General features: G+C 41.6%; 1 protein-coding gene across 3 annotated transcripts in view; it reads left to right on the top strand.

Annotated features, from left to right (window-relative positions):
- Window positions 1–3325: 3325 nt before the first annotated feature.
- Window positions 3326–14372, top strand: part of PWWP2B (PWWP domain containing 2B) — a 49382-nt gene continuing 38335 nt past the window's right edge. The window contains exons 1-2 of one of the 3 annotated variants that reach the window (XM_077822714.1): window positions 3326–3433; window positions 6258–6651. In XM_077822714.1, coding sequence (XP_077678840.1) covers window positions 6509–6651 — 143 coding nt within the window. In that variant the 5' untranslated portion in view covers window positions 3326–3433; window positions 6258–6508. Of the gene's footprint in view, window positions 3434–3462; window positions 3711–6244; window positions 6652–14372 lie in introns of those variants that run through there. The other 2 variants (XM_077822715.1, XM_077822716.1) reach the window with 2 other exon arrangements.

Here is a 14372-nt window from a genome sequence, read left to right as displayed (position 1 = left end):
GTGCTAAGGTGCTTTTATGGTCCCAAATGCTGGGGACCATGTAGATATAGACTGTGCAATAATACCAATATGCTGTAATTTGCTGTTATGTGCATCTGTGTACTGAGAGGACACTGATATCTTTTAAAGTCATAAGATTCTGCCAATAATGTTGCCAGTCTTATTTGTTCTGTGGTGTTTGTCCAGTCAAAGTGCAAAGGAAGAAATGACTCTAAGGGTATGTCTGCACTGCCATTAGACACCTGCAGCTGCGCCACGCCAACTGACTCAGGCTCAAAGGGGTTGTGCTTAAGGGGCTGTTTAATTGCGGTGTAGCCATTTGGGTTCAGGCTGGAGCTTGGGGCTCTCGGACCCTGTACAGTGGGAGGGTTGCAGAGCCTGCACCCCAAGCCGGAACATCTACCCCACCATTAAACAACCCCTTGGCTTGAGCCCCGCAAGCCCAAATTACCTGACACAGGTCAGCCATGGGTGTCTAATTGCAATGTGGACATACCCTCGGAGCAAGCTTCACCATCTCACCATCTTTCCTGGTAGAAATACTACTACTCTTATGTAGTGCTTTTCACAGCACTTTACATGGTAGCTCAGTATCATTATCCACATTTTACAGAGGGGGGCTTGTGGCACAGACAGGGGAAATAATTTACCCAAGCACCTAGCATGCTAGTAGCAGACCTGGGAAAAGAACCCAGGTTCTTTATCAGTAAATTTTTCTCCAGACATTGTTGCCAAAGAGGTTCTTTATTCTGAAGTGCTTACAGAAGGTTGAAAGAAGGGGCCCACTGTCTCTCTCCTCCTGTTGTTGTGGGGTTTTGGAATCCATTCTGAGCATAAACTTATTAGCCATAACCCTGCCACTTCCCAGTCTGCCCACAGTGCCCTTCTCTGCATGCATCCACCCCAACCCCCGAGTCACCCCAGGCCATGCCAATGGGCCCACTGGCTGGCCAGCCCAGGCCCTGGGCCAGCCCAAGCCACCCCAATTGGCCCGACCCCCACTGGCCAGCCCAAGCTGCCCCGGCTGGCCCAGACCCTGGCCACCAGCCGAACTCCAGACATGGCTGGAGCTGAGCCTCTGCTGGCTTCGGGGGGGCGAAACATGGGCAGGGCCACAGGCTGGGTCAGGGAAGGCTAAGCCTTCCCTCACCTATGATACCCACTGCTGCTACTCGAGTCTGTCAACCTGGCCTCTGAGCCTCGCTGCCACAGGTTGTGTGTAGACATACCCTCAGAGTCTGAGTTTTCACTAAGTTTAAGCTGTTAAGGGAAAGAAATTTAGTCAGGCCACTTAAAACTCTTTGCTTTTTTTAATACCTTTTTAATTTGTTAAAAAATGAATTAACAGTGGCTCCTATTGTTTCGGCTACCTATCCCATAAAGGAGCATAACTGCTTTTTTATTTATCCTGGATGAGAAGTGGCTGTTATGCTTACATGCTTCAACAAGGTTTCGCCCAACTCTCAGCATTACAGGCCTACCTCTGCCTGCTCTTACACCTCTCCCAGGTTCTCCAGCCAAACCAGAATTTAAACTCCGCATATTTCTAAGTTAAAAAAATTGGACAGAAAAATTGTGCTTATCAAACAAACAAAAATTTTTCAGGCCTTCATACATCATAGAAAAGCAAAAAGAGGACACAGGATCAATTTTTAAAAAATCTTTTACATGTCACCTTTAAAAGTGACTTTTTTGTGTGTATTATAAAAATGGAATGATTAAACAGGAACAATAATAATTTTCATTCCTAAGGCACCTACTATACAAGGATCTCAAAGCACTTTACAAATGGTAACAAATTAGATGAGGTAGATAAGTATTACTATCCCCATTTTACAGGTGGGGAAGCTGAAACACTGAGATGTAAAGTGCTTTACACAGGTCATAGAGGAGACCTCTGGCAGAGCTAAAGAACCCACATCTGCTGACTCCCATTCCTGTGTCCTAACCACAAAACCATCTTTCTCATTCATACTATTTACTGCGAAACACAAGCGTATAAATCAGATGTATGCAAATGAGAATTTATTGTGTAGAAAACAAAAGTGAGAGTAAAAAAACTCTAAATAACCCAGATGACTCACCCCAAGGGACTCTTCCTACTTGTATATTTAAGCATGTGCATAAGGATTTGCATAGGAATGGAGCCTAAACTTCTTCATTTCTGTATCAAATTGCAACACTTTTAACAAGACTCTGGTTACCTTTTTATCAACTACACTGGAAAAAAAGGAACAATACTAGAGGAGTTTCCATGTCTAATCAACTGCTTGCCAGACTAACTGAAGGATTCTTTGGTTAAAAGGAAACTATAATGTTAAAAGTCATATAAATAACCCGTGCCTGCTGTATGTTACTAATAAATTCTTGGACTATTAAACTGGTGGCATTTAGAAGTCTAATTTGTTTCACTATTTTAGCTCTTTATTTTTTCATTTCTCAGCTTGGGCAATGAAAATAAAGTATTAGTTTCACTTTCTGATTTTCTCACAGTGGAACAATGCTGCGGTGCAGAAGAATTGTTTAAAAAAGCAGCTCCGATTGGAATTTAAAGAAAAATCATAGAAACGTTTCTACTAGTTTTAGTTTTACAATGCATACATTGAGGGTTAAATCAGATGAAGCAGTATGTATGTATTGAACAGCTATTATGGTCCATTTTTAACCTAGCAAGTAAACTGTATGGTTTTATATACTTTGTATCCATTTGCCCACTGTTTCACTCTTACTTCTGCGCAGATCAGAGGACTGCAATAAACAGAATTTTTAAAAAAAATCTTCAGTACCTGCTTGTGACAGAAATATAATATGAAAATTGGAGCCGTATTTTTAACCTGCGGGAAAGCCGTAACCTCTCGGCTGAAAACATGTTTTGATAGTTTTCTACCTCAGGTTAGGCACCCCCTCCCACCACCACCAACTTCAAAATCGTCTCAAATGCTTCCAAGACCAGCAGTTTAATGCCTTTCATTGGGAGGCTGCCTGCCAAAACCAAACCACAGCCTAATTCCCTAGAGACTACTGCTAACCTCTCCCGCTCTGTTCCAGCAGAATTTAGCTACCAGCCTTCTCCTCCGCAGGGAGATGGCTGTCGCTTTGCTGTGACCAGTGGGGCTGCCTGCCATCTTTGAGGAGGGAGCTCAAGAGGACCCAGAACGGAGGAATGTGGTTGAGTCAAGGTGGCTACTGCAGCAGCGCTCGCTGCCCAGCCAATCCTGGCGCGCCACTGAAGCTTGTCAGACGCAGCAGCCGCCACAGTCCCTAAGGCGGGGGCGGGGCTTCCCCGCCCGGAGCCGCCGGAGAGGTCAGTCCTGGGGAGCGAATGCCGCATTTAGCCGCTAGAGGGTGCGTGTTGGAAACGGAATGCCACATAGTAACCTCTCTAAATTGTCAAACACTGTAATTGTTAAAGGGCTGGAGACTGATCGCGCAGGTAACGTGAGCCCTGGACTTTTCTCTTATTTTTAGTGCCTTTGCAGCGATTCTCATTTCTTAGGTTTTAATCCTGTTTTGGATTTTTGTTTTGCTTTGGGTTTGTTTTTCCCTCTCGCACCCCCCCCTCCCCGCTTTTGGCTGCTCCTTTCCGTTTAGATCCTTATTACAGGCGACTCCAGTGCGACTAACTCCTTCTCCTGTTTCTCATGGTCAAACATTGACCAAACAAACTTAATCAAGATTGAAGTAATCGAGTAAACAACAGCAACAACACTGTAAGTTCAGTGAGCCCACAATACAGGTTTATTAATGTGTAACAATGTTCTGTGTATTTGTGGCTCACACCAAAAATGGTTTTAAAGGTATTAAAGAACTGCAGTATTTAGCTGAGGTGTGCTGAAGCTGTTCCTTTTGGATCCCGCAGATAATCCAGTTATTCTGGTTCAGAATTAGTTTTGATTGAACTGTACAGTGTTTTTTAAATTACCTTTATTACTATAAAAAGACAATTTGAGAGGAAACTTTTTAAATAACATTTTTCAATAAGTTTTAAAATAACTTGTTTTAATCTGTTAAACTAAATATAGTATGAAAATATATTTTTCTATCATGATTTTATAATACTTTAGTCAAACTGATCAGTAAAACAGATTTTAAAATATCAGCAATGAATAGATGGGTCCAAATAAAAAGAGCCTAAACCTTGACATTTTTTCTTTGACCTAATATACTGTAGAATGTGTTTCATTTATTACTTTAATTATCTTCACTACCAGGGTGCTAGCCATCCTGTAGTTTCTCATGAAAAAGAAAAACTATTGTTTACTTTGCAAACAGGAAGTGCAACTTACTTTTTTAAAAAATATGAAGATGTAATTGGTAATAATCAGGCCCTTCAATGGTCTCTTGGAATTTATATGTAATCAGAAATTCTTTCCTATGAATGTGAGTAACAGTCTGGTTTCTATTTCATAGCTTTATTTAACTGAACTATTTCTAGTACTATTGAACTTTATATAAAATAAACCATAATGATTATTAGATAATGAAAACAAGAGGTTTCTAACAGCATTGTTGTAGGCATATATAAGTAATGTGATGGATGGACAGGAAGGGCTGACTGACCTTGGACCCTTTCTGAATGCAGCATTGCTCAGTAAGAAGCAGTTAGCAGTTGTCTTTTCATAGTTACAGTGTATAGGCCAACTAGAGTAACAGTTCTGGAATATTTTAAATCTAGAGTAAGATTTACAACCTATGAGATTCACTCAGCACCCACAACTGGTAGCCTTTGACTGAATATGAAGGGAAAAAAAGCAGCTTTCACCTTCTTACTTCTAATCTAATGCGCTTCCAGATGAAACTGTTTTTTACTTCCTTGTTGCATTGCCTTGACAGGCCTAAAAAGGAACCTGAACACTTGCCCATTGAGCTTTTGTTTGATTATTAAAAATAACATTGGTGAATTGCTACTTGAAACAATAATGAAATATATTTCACTTTAAACACATTTTAAAGGAGCCTGTTCAGTGTTGTGAGGACTCCCTCAGGAAAGAAAACATATTTTCCTGCAAATTCAGTGCTATATATAGAAGAGTTCTTTTCTCATGATTTATAGTAGCCACCTTCTAATGCAATAGATTTTTGCTCTGCCGTCTGCTAAAAATTCGACTTTTTTAAATGTACCCTAGGTATCTCTTTCTTATTTAAATGAAGAATAAGAACTGATTTAGTTTTTCCAGTACCACAATATATCATTTGGAAAAAGGCATTCTGGAAAACTGAATTTCTATCACTTGAAATTAAACTAAAATAATAAATCCAGGTTTCTAAAGGCAGTTTTGCTCATTTGGAATCAGACACCTCATTTGGGATTAATTGTAAAGCAGTTTTTACAGTATCTTTTACTTGTGATACACAATGCAAAATGCTTCATCAGTGAGGCATTTGAAATCTCATACATAATTTGTTGAAATTTCACTCCTTCACTTACAATTTGACATGTCTGCAGGCTGCAACTCTATAAGAGCAAGCTTTTGAGTTATAAAAATGTACTGATTGACAGGTGCTGAGAAAAGTGAGCTGTTCTCGGTGTCCTAGGAAAGCAAATTTAAGGTTGCAGTTAACCCTCTAAATGGATAAAAGTGACTTGCTGTATTTGCATACTTGTCAGCATTTGAATGCCATTCAGACAGCCTTTAAACACCATTGTAATACATTTGGGCTAGGATATCTTTTTTAGAGCAGCTGTATGGGAACATCTTATTTAGCTTTAAAAAAATAAAGACTGCTTCTTTCCCTTCCACATTATATAGGGACAGTTAACACGTATGGATCAGGAATAAATGATGATGTAGTTATCTTCCTAAGGAACAATTTGGGCCAGGAAAATTCTTTAACATGTCTAAATAATCAAGATGTAGCCTGGTGAGGATGGTATAATTATGTCCTAGAGGAAAGGGGCAGAAGGGGGAACAATCTTAATCTAGCCTATTAACATATTATTGCATATGGAGTATTCATCCTCCTGGAACCCAGGGAAAAGAGGGTGACTCCTCGATCCTTTCAACGTGCTATGGGCCTGATTCTCCTGCAGCCCAATGTAGGGCAGAGCGGATACGCACTGACCCTTTAACATGTTGTTGCACATGGTGCTGTGAGGGCAGAGCGGAGACCCCTGGACACTGATGTTAGCGATGTGGTATTGTGGGGGAAGAGAGGAGACCCCCTACCAGGCCCCGCCGTGAGCGGCAGTAGCCGCCTTAGTCTTCCTGGCATGCTCTTCTCTAATAATCACCCTGAACTGTAGCCAATTGTTGCAGGATTCGGCCGTGGAACGTTCCCGGGAGGGAAGCATTGTGACGTCAGCGCACCTACTAATCCTCCCAATTGAGGGGGAGCCTGGAGCCATGAGGTCATCGTAGCGGCCGGTGTAGCCATCCGGGCGGCGGCAGCGGCGGGGGAGGGGAGAGCAGAGAGCAGAGCAGAACGGGCAGAGGGCCCAAGCGAGGCCGACTGGGAGCCTGCCGCCGCGCTCCAGCTGTACTGAGGCGGACGCCGAGCTCCTGCAAGCATGGAGGAGGCTGAGGCGAAGGAGCTGCAGGTCGGCTCCTGGCTACCCGTGCTGGTGGAGCAGATGGTGAACGACACGTTGGTGGTCACCTTGAGCTGCGGGGAGAGGCGCTTCACTGGGATCCTCCTGGACTGCACTAAAAAGTAGGAGCCCTCAATGCTTTGATTGTTACCCAAAATATTTCCAAGGGTGATGATTGCAACTGAGAAGTTTTTTTCTCTATAGAGTATGGCCTGCTGCTGCACAGAGAGATCAGAGCAGCTGGGGAGGAGGAGGGATTAGGCCATAATCAGATTAAAGAGTTAAGGTTGCATTGCACATTGCAGGTGGGGGAGGGGAAAAAGTGTGTGGGGGGGGGGGAAGGGTTCTTCTAAAAAAGCAAACTCTGGATTTGGTTTCATTTTCTTTTCAAAAATCCAGCTTGGAAGGAGACTTTCAGAGGGTTGTTATCCAGTTACACTTCAAGATAAATTTGAAAATATTTTTCGGTGACCATCTTAGAAGCTTTGAAAAGAAGAAAAACCTAGTGTGAAAGTATTTAAAAGTAACTCTTTTTATGGGCATAGGTTACTAGAAAAAGTCTGGCCCCCATCAAGGAGGGGAATTGACCAAATCTGTTTAAGTGCCTTCACTGTCCCAGAGGCTGCTTGTAGAGTTAACGTTTTGTTTTGGACCAGAAACTGCACATTTGTCAAGAAAAAGGTTTTGTTGAATAAAAATATTAGAACTTGATAAAGTTCTTTTTAATGATGTTACGACTGTGTAGTAAGTCTGGGTGTGCTGGGTAGTGGTATGATGTCAGATACTGCCATAATTATAGACTTTCTTTCTTTGTTCAGGAATACCATATGCTTCAACAGCTTTATCTTCTGGGGAAACTGACCTGTTAATTTTAATAATGCAAAAATAAAAAGGGTATGGACATATTAGTCATGGGTTTTCTAGAATATTATACAAAAATGATCAGTTTAAGTAAAACACTTTATTTGCCATGTATTTGGAGCTAATATGCTTAGTACAAATTATTAGTGTGGTAGCAAGACTCTGATGAGTATATAAGCATACAATGGTGGAATACTTTTTATGTGCTTTGAGTTAACATATGCTGTGCATTTGCCATGTAATTGCAAAACTGTAACAAACGATCTGTTAGACATAATGAAATGTGTAATAGCCATTTAGATTGCTGGATAGCTGATCCTTATTTATTGTTAGTGGAAGGTTTTTTTTTTCGTTTTGTCTTTTTAAACCAAGTTAGAACTCGATTTAATCACACACAAATATAAAGGTTTGTTATTTTTAAAGTTTCAGGTTAGCATATATGCTGTTTTTTTAGCCAATTATCTATATTATGTCTTTATTTAATCCTCTGGTGCAGTAAAGTCCCTGGAATACATCACTGCAAGATAATGGGATCCTACTAGATGAGTGGTATGAGAAGAGAAAGTGGAGGCATTAATCAAACATATATGTCTTTGCTTTCCTTTAGTTTTTATTTTCCGAGTGGGAACTGTAAATGTCTCCTGTTTTTTGAAGGCCTCAATTTTTTCCTTAATACATTCCTAGACTTTGCTACAGGCTTTCCCCCTCCCCACCCCCACCCAGCAGTGCAAAACCATTATCCTTTGACAATTATCCTACTGGCATTATCTCTTAATTAGATGTGCCAGAAAACATTAATACTAAAGTCATGTGAGTTAACATATGGCTTCATGTTAATTTTATCCATCTACCTCATTGTCTACAGTATGTGAAAGTGCTCAACTCAAACATTTTAAACTAAGATGCAGCTAAATGAGGGTTCACATGTTTTCCTTCTCATTGTCCAAGTAGCCAGCTAGCACTACTAATATCCAGTATCCCTAGAAATCCTTGCATTATGTAGTCAGCCATTGGAGAAGGACTGCAGCTTTATTGATTTCTCTCTGTCACTGAAGAAACTGAAGCCAATAATGTAGGTTCAATTCCAACATTTGAAGCTTTCCATTCTGGAATTTCTACAGTGATCTTGTTACCATTCTTGTGCCTTCCCTCAGAAGCTTGCCCTGTTAAAATCGAATGCTTTTCAGTTTTCATTGCTCATCTTAAATCCTCAGGGTGGTGTTTTGGGGGTTTGTTTCTTTGGTGCTTTTTTATTTATTTGGTGGCCTTCTGATGTTCTTCTCTTATTTTATTTTGGTTGTGGATTCTACTGCAGCAGCAGGGTACCATGGCCCTGTCTTCTGCCACAATGCCATCATGAATATATTGTACCCACCTTGAAGTGGTCAAGACCTCTTCTGACATTGATGATAGTTGCCCCTGAAACGTAAATGCTAATTTTATTGAGAGTAGGGGTGATGTTCACATTCCGCATGCTTTATTTCATTACAATGATCTTAAAGAATTGTTAGACAATTAATAATAAAATAGCCTTTTAGACAGTAATGCTTGTTGTACTATTAACTTTAAAACTTTAAAAAAACAAAACAAAAAGAAGATTTCATTTCTCTTTCATTTGTATTTACATTCTGAGCTAGGGGAGGACTGTTGATTTATACATTTATTGAATAGTCATTTTCACTCTGGCAAAATTTGCCAGTGACTCCCTGGACAAAGGACATGTGAAATGAGACTTTTTTTATTATTTCATTTTTACAAAATGCTTGAATAGTTATCACTTCCTCAGACCACTTCAGATTTTCCATAATCTTTGGGGCCAGATTTGCAAATATATTTTTGTGCCTTGACATGCAGGTAGGAATTTTTAAATGGATCCAGAATGGTACCTCTCTCCAAAATGGATTAGGTGTCTAACTCCTATTGTTTTTAATGCCTGCTACACACCTAACCTGTTTAAAACACTTTTGAAAATCCCACTAGACACCTATTTGCATTTTTAAGCACTTAAATATCTGTAAAAATCTGGCCCTTAGGGTCCTAAGTCACTTTTGAAAATGGGCCTTACGCTTCTAAGTCGCTTTGGCACTCTTGAAAATTCTACTTTTGGTGCCTATCCCTCTTTTTTTTTTTTTTTTTCCCCTTAGGCTTTTGTGATGATTTTCCTCTTCAGTTGGAACAATAAGCTACTCCTCCATTTCTAATAGGCCCCTTTTGAGGCACTTAAGCGAGTTGTATACTATACAATTTAGCTATGTCTGTCAGGGATGTGAAAAAAACCACCACCCCTAATCAACATAGTTGTGATTGTAAACCCCCCAGCATAAATACTTCTGTTGGTGTAGTTAATGTCATTTGGGGAGGTGTTGTTATTATGCCTGCAGAAAAACCCATTCTGTGGCATATGCTGTGCGTACACTGGCCTATGCCAGTATAGCTGTATCAGCAAAGGCTGTGTAATGTAGATGAGCCTTTAGGATACTTTCAGAATTCTTCTCTGCCAATTCTAAGGTTAAGTCAGTGGAATGTTAATGTATGTTCATACTATCCCCAGTCCACAAGTTCCTGGCAAAATCAGTTACCTTAAAAATAATCTGAATTTGTGGAGTCCTCTGTTAGAGGATGAAACCCTCCAATTATCTGACAAATCAAATGCCCACATCCTGATGATATTTAACTATATAATCACATGGCAAAAATGGATGTATTAAAGTCTATTTCTGACAGGGAGAGGGGTAAGGAAGCCAAAATGGATTTAAGGCAAAAGATAGGGTTCTCTTTTTCCTGATTATAAGTAACCAATGTTAAATAGAAATAGGGTTACATGGACGGAAAAGAGCATTTCTTGTAGAACTCTTTCCATTTCTTTGTGATGATTTGTCCCATCTTGGTGTTTACCTGCTATCACAAAGCTAAACAGAGGTACTTCTAATGTCCATCTTTAGTCTCTTTAAAAACAGAAATACTGCCGAAGATCTTTGTGATGACCCTAGTGATGTTCCATTGATTCAGTAATATTGGCTCTGCTTCAGCCATCTTGCAAAGAGATTCAGTAAAACAATTGGGAGCCTGACCCTTTCCTTTAAGTGAGGTTGTGTGGTAAGGACTGAAAGAGAGCTCTTTTTTTTTTCCTTCCAGCATCTATTAGGGATGAGAAACTTTTAATCACTCTAGCCGGAGGCTGATATGGAAGAGGGAATCCCTGAGTCATGTACAGTACTTGGCTACAGTACGTGGCAGCTAGACCTTTTCAACAGAGTTTGGATCCTGGAGCTTGTTGGTTAATGAGCCTCCCTTTTTGCAGGCCCCTGCCTAATATTCCAGTCAGTCTATCTAGGTCAGAAGTGGGCAAACTATGGCACGCAGGCCACATCTGGCCCACAGGACCGTCCTGTCCGGCCCTTGAGCTCCCAGCCAAGGAGGCTAGTCCCCGGCCCCTCCCCCGTAGCCTCAGCTCGCTGCGCTGCCAGTGCTCTGGATGGCAGGGCTGCGAACTCCTGCGTGGCTGGCTCCAGCTGGGCCGCACGGCTGCCAGTCCTGCTGCTCTGAGTGGCATGGTAAGGGGGTGAGGAGTTTGGGGGGGGAGGTTTGGATAAGGGTCAGGGGGTCCCGGAGGGCAGTCAGGGGGCTGTTGGATGGAGCGGAGGTTCGAGCGGGGTGGTGGTGGTCAGGGAATGGGGAACAGGGAGGGGGTGGGGGTGTGGATAGGAGTGGGGGCAGTCAGGGGATGGGGGGTAGGGGTTGGATGGTCCCAGGAGACGGTGGTCAGGGGAGGTTGGATGGGTCAGGGGTTCTGAGGGGGATAGTCAGGGGGCGGGAAGTGGATAGAGGGTGGGGACCAGCCTTTTTGGGGAGGCACAGCCTTCCCTACCGGCCCTCCATACAGTTTCAGAACCCCAATGTGGCTCTCAGGCCAAAAAGTTTGCCCACCCCTGTCGTAGGTATAAGCGTATGAATATTATGCCATATACTGGAGTATCTAGGTACCAATGGGCTAGTTCTCTTGTTAGTAGGTGTCCTGTAACCATCTCATAGCCTTATTTAGGTGCTGACCTTGCAATAATCTATACAGGTAGATTTGTGGCTCCTTGTGGAGTCCCAGTTACTTCAATGGGCCTCCACATGGATATAGGCATTCTCCTGTGTGGATCAGACTGGAGAATTGGGGCCCTACTGTAGTGAAAACTTTGGCCAAGATTTTCAAGGCTGACTTGTGGAGGTCTCACTTCTGAGTGGCAGTTTAGACAGCTTAAAGAGGCTGGGCCCTCTGTAACTTCTGAAAATCTGGCTGCTTTAGGCACGCAAAATCACTAGTTGCCCAAAAACGTAAAGGTCAAGATTTTCATGGTAGCTTTCAGTAGCACAAAATAATGGACGCTAATCTTGCTTATCCGTTGACTTTTGGCTATTGTAAGTAGAGCTAGAACATGCCAGTGAAGAATCTGCACTTATTCTGTTGCAGTAGAAGATGCATCTGTTTACAAAGCAGTTGCTTAATGTAACATTGAAGTACTGGATTTTGCTTCCATAAGAAAAGTTCAAACTCCAAGCAATACTGTTGGCCCCATAGAAAGCAAGAAAATTCTTACTATTGTAAAGCCACTTAATGTCCTGTAGAGAACAAGGGACTAGAGCAAGACTGCATCCAAAACCCTTTCTATATTGCGTCTCTGTGGCCAAAGCTTGAAAAATAAGCTTGCCTGGAAGCTTCCTTGGGCAAATGCCACGAAGTTCTGCAGAACCTAAGCTTTTTTTTTATGCAGTTTCTAATGCTTAGGTTCCCTTCAGCCCTATCAAGGGGGTGGGTCTTTGCTGCTGCTTAGAGCTTCAATAAAGAACAGTAGAGTGAAAAGTGACCAGAGTCCTGTCAAACTTTGTGCTACTACCCAGAAGCCTGCTGGCAGCTGTGAAACTGACAAGATTCAGGCAGTTCCATGTTGCTGTTTGGGAAAGTTGAGCAAGGGGAGCTATTCTTCGAGAGGAAAGTTTGGCGGGGAGATGAGGAGAGTAGAGTAGATGCTTCAGACAAAAGTTGGAGGAAAGGGAGAAAGAGAAGAGATCTCACCCCACCTTTTATCCGCCAAGAAATGTTGCATTCATTTCTCTCCTCTAGTAATTAGAGGAGGGTTTTGTGAGGGGGATGGTAGGTTAGCACTCTACATTTATCAGAAATATACTGTCTGGAGGCTGAGATTAAAGCTAAAGCCTCCCAGCTGGGTCCAGGACAGAACCCTGCTAGCAATCCTAGCACCCTTCCCTTTCCCAGCATTGGAGTCGGGGGCAGTGGTTCTCCTCAGTGTATTGTCTCTGGAGAGTAAAGGCCTGCATCTCATGTCTTTGGCTAATAAACATAGTCCTTTGGCTCAAAAATGTTACTGGCATGTCCGTGGATAGCGTGAGGGGATGTATGTGAGGTGAATTCCTATGTGGAGGTGTGGGGGGGAAGAGGGAACTTGATGGAATATGAAAGAAATGTAATCCTGAGAGGGAGAAGTGAGGGACAGTGAAGACAACATGGAGAAAAGAGACCTCGTGATCTATTGTAGGAATAAAAAGAGTAGGGTAAAACGAGGAAGGGAAAGGTGTTTTTAAAAATAGAAAAATCTAGGGAGGTGTAGTATGTTTAAAAAGGTGCTAAGTAAAAAGCTGATTGTTTGTTAGCAATATAACTAAATGCAGTACAGAACTGTGTTTATTTCTTTCAATATGTGGTGTGTGGCTTTGGGAAGTGTGGTGGCACAAGTCTTTCACCCTGGCTAGTAGGCTTAGCCATTGGGCTAGTAGGATTATCCAGACACCTTTCTTTTTCTAAGTCTTGCCTGTGGCCATCAGCATCACAGGAATGTGTGCATATAATCCATATTTTTCTGACCGTGAAGGAGCAGATGTTGCTCTTCAAAGGAAAATACCGTTTCAAGATCACAGCTTCTGGACCTAAGCTGATGAAGGAAGCATGAGCTGCTGCTCCCCCACCCTCTAACCACACATCCCCTTTATCCTTTAACTCATGCACTGGGAGGAGGGCACAAAAACAAAACAAAAAATGGTAATCTTGTATAGCTGTAGAATAATCTTTCAAAAAACGCCTACAGTTGCCTGCATATGGGGACGCTTTTTTAAACAACATGCACTCAGACTTTACTGGGACTGACTATAACTCTCTTACCAGTTCAAAACACTGATTTCTGTGTGGATAATCTATTTTGGTTTGTCATCTTGAGTTTAATAAATGTGAAACCCAAATTTACATCCTATCTTAGTATTTACATTAATGAAGGACTATAACCTGGTTGACTGCACTTACAATGTTCTTGCTAGCAAGACTAGCCAGTTTTGATGTATCTAAATTATAAAGAGCTGAATCTTAATTATGTGTGGGTTTAAGCATTTCCAAAACAGAGGATGGTGTTGCCTGTCTCCAGGGAGAGAGGGGATTGAGGAAATTAATCATTTTGGCTGTGCATGTCCCAGAAGGCTAAGACGAATAACTGAGACTGAATTCATGTCCTGTAGTACATGCTGGTGCCTATAATATCCAGACACTTTCACATGCCCCTAAGCTCAAGAAAATGAAAATGCAGAATCTGTGACTGAGCAGATTTGAATATGCCGCATCAATAATGACAATGTGCAGCTATATAAAATGTTAAGTAATTTGTGCAGGTCAGGAGAAAAAACTAGGTTTATCTAAGTTTGTGTTACTCTAAGACTTTACTAAAAACTGAAGTGTGGTAATGGAAGTGTGTTTCATGAAATGTACTTAATGTTATGTTATAGGTGATAGACCTCTTCAAATAAACTGTATAATTAAAACCTATGTCAGTCCAGAAATTGTTTAGCTGCAGGCTGATCAGAAACAAACTTGAATCTGTATGGGGTTGTTTTTAATCGTTCTGCAGCTAAACTTGTGTGGAGTAACTTACATTTGTAGCATAGTTTTCCAAAAGAAATAGAAGGTATAAAGAAATGGTAGCTCTACTCATTG

This window comes from Eretmochelys imbricata, chromosome 7, assembly GCF_965152235.1.
Source record: "Eretmochelys imbricata isolate rEreImb1 chromosome 7, rEreImb1.hap1, whole genome shotgun sequence".
Lineage (NCBI taxonomy): Eukaryota > Metazoa > Chordata > Testudines > Cheloniidae > Eretmochelys > Eretmochelys imbricata.
This window is presented reverse-complemented; position numbering and strand designations above follow the sequence as displayed.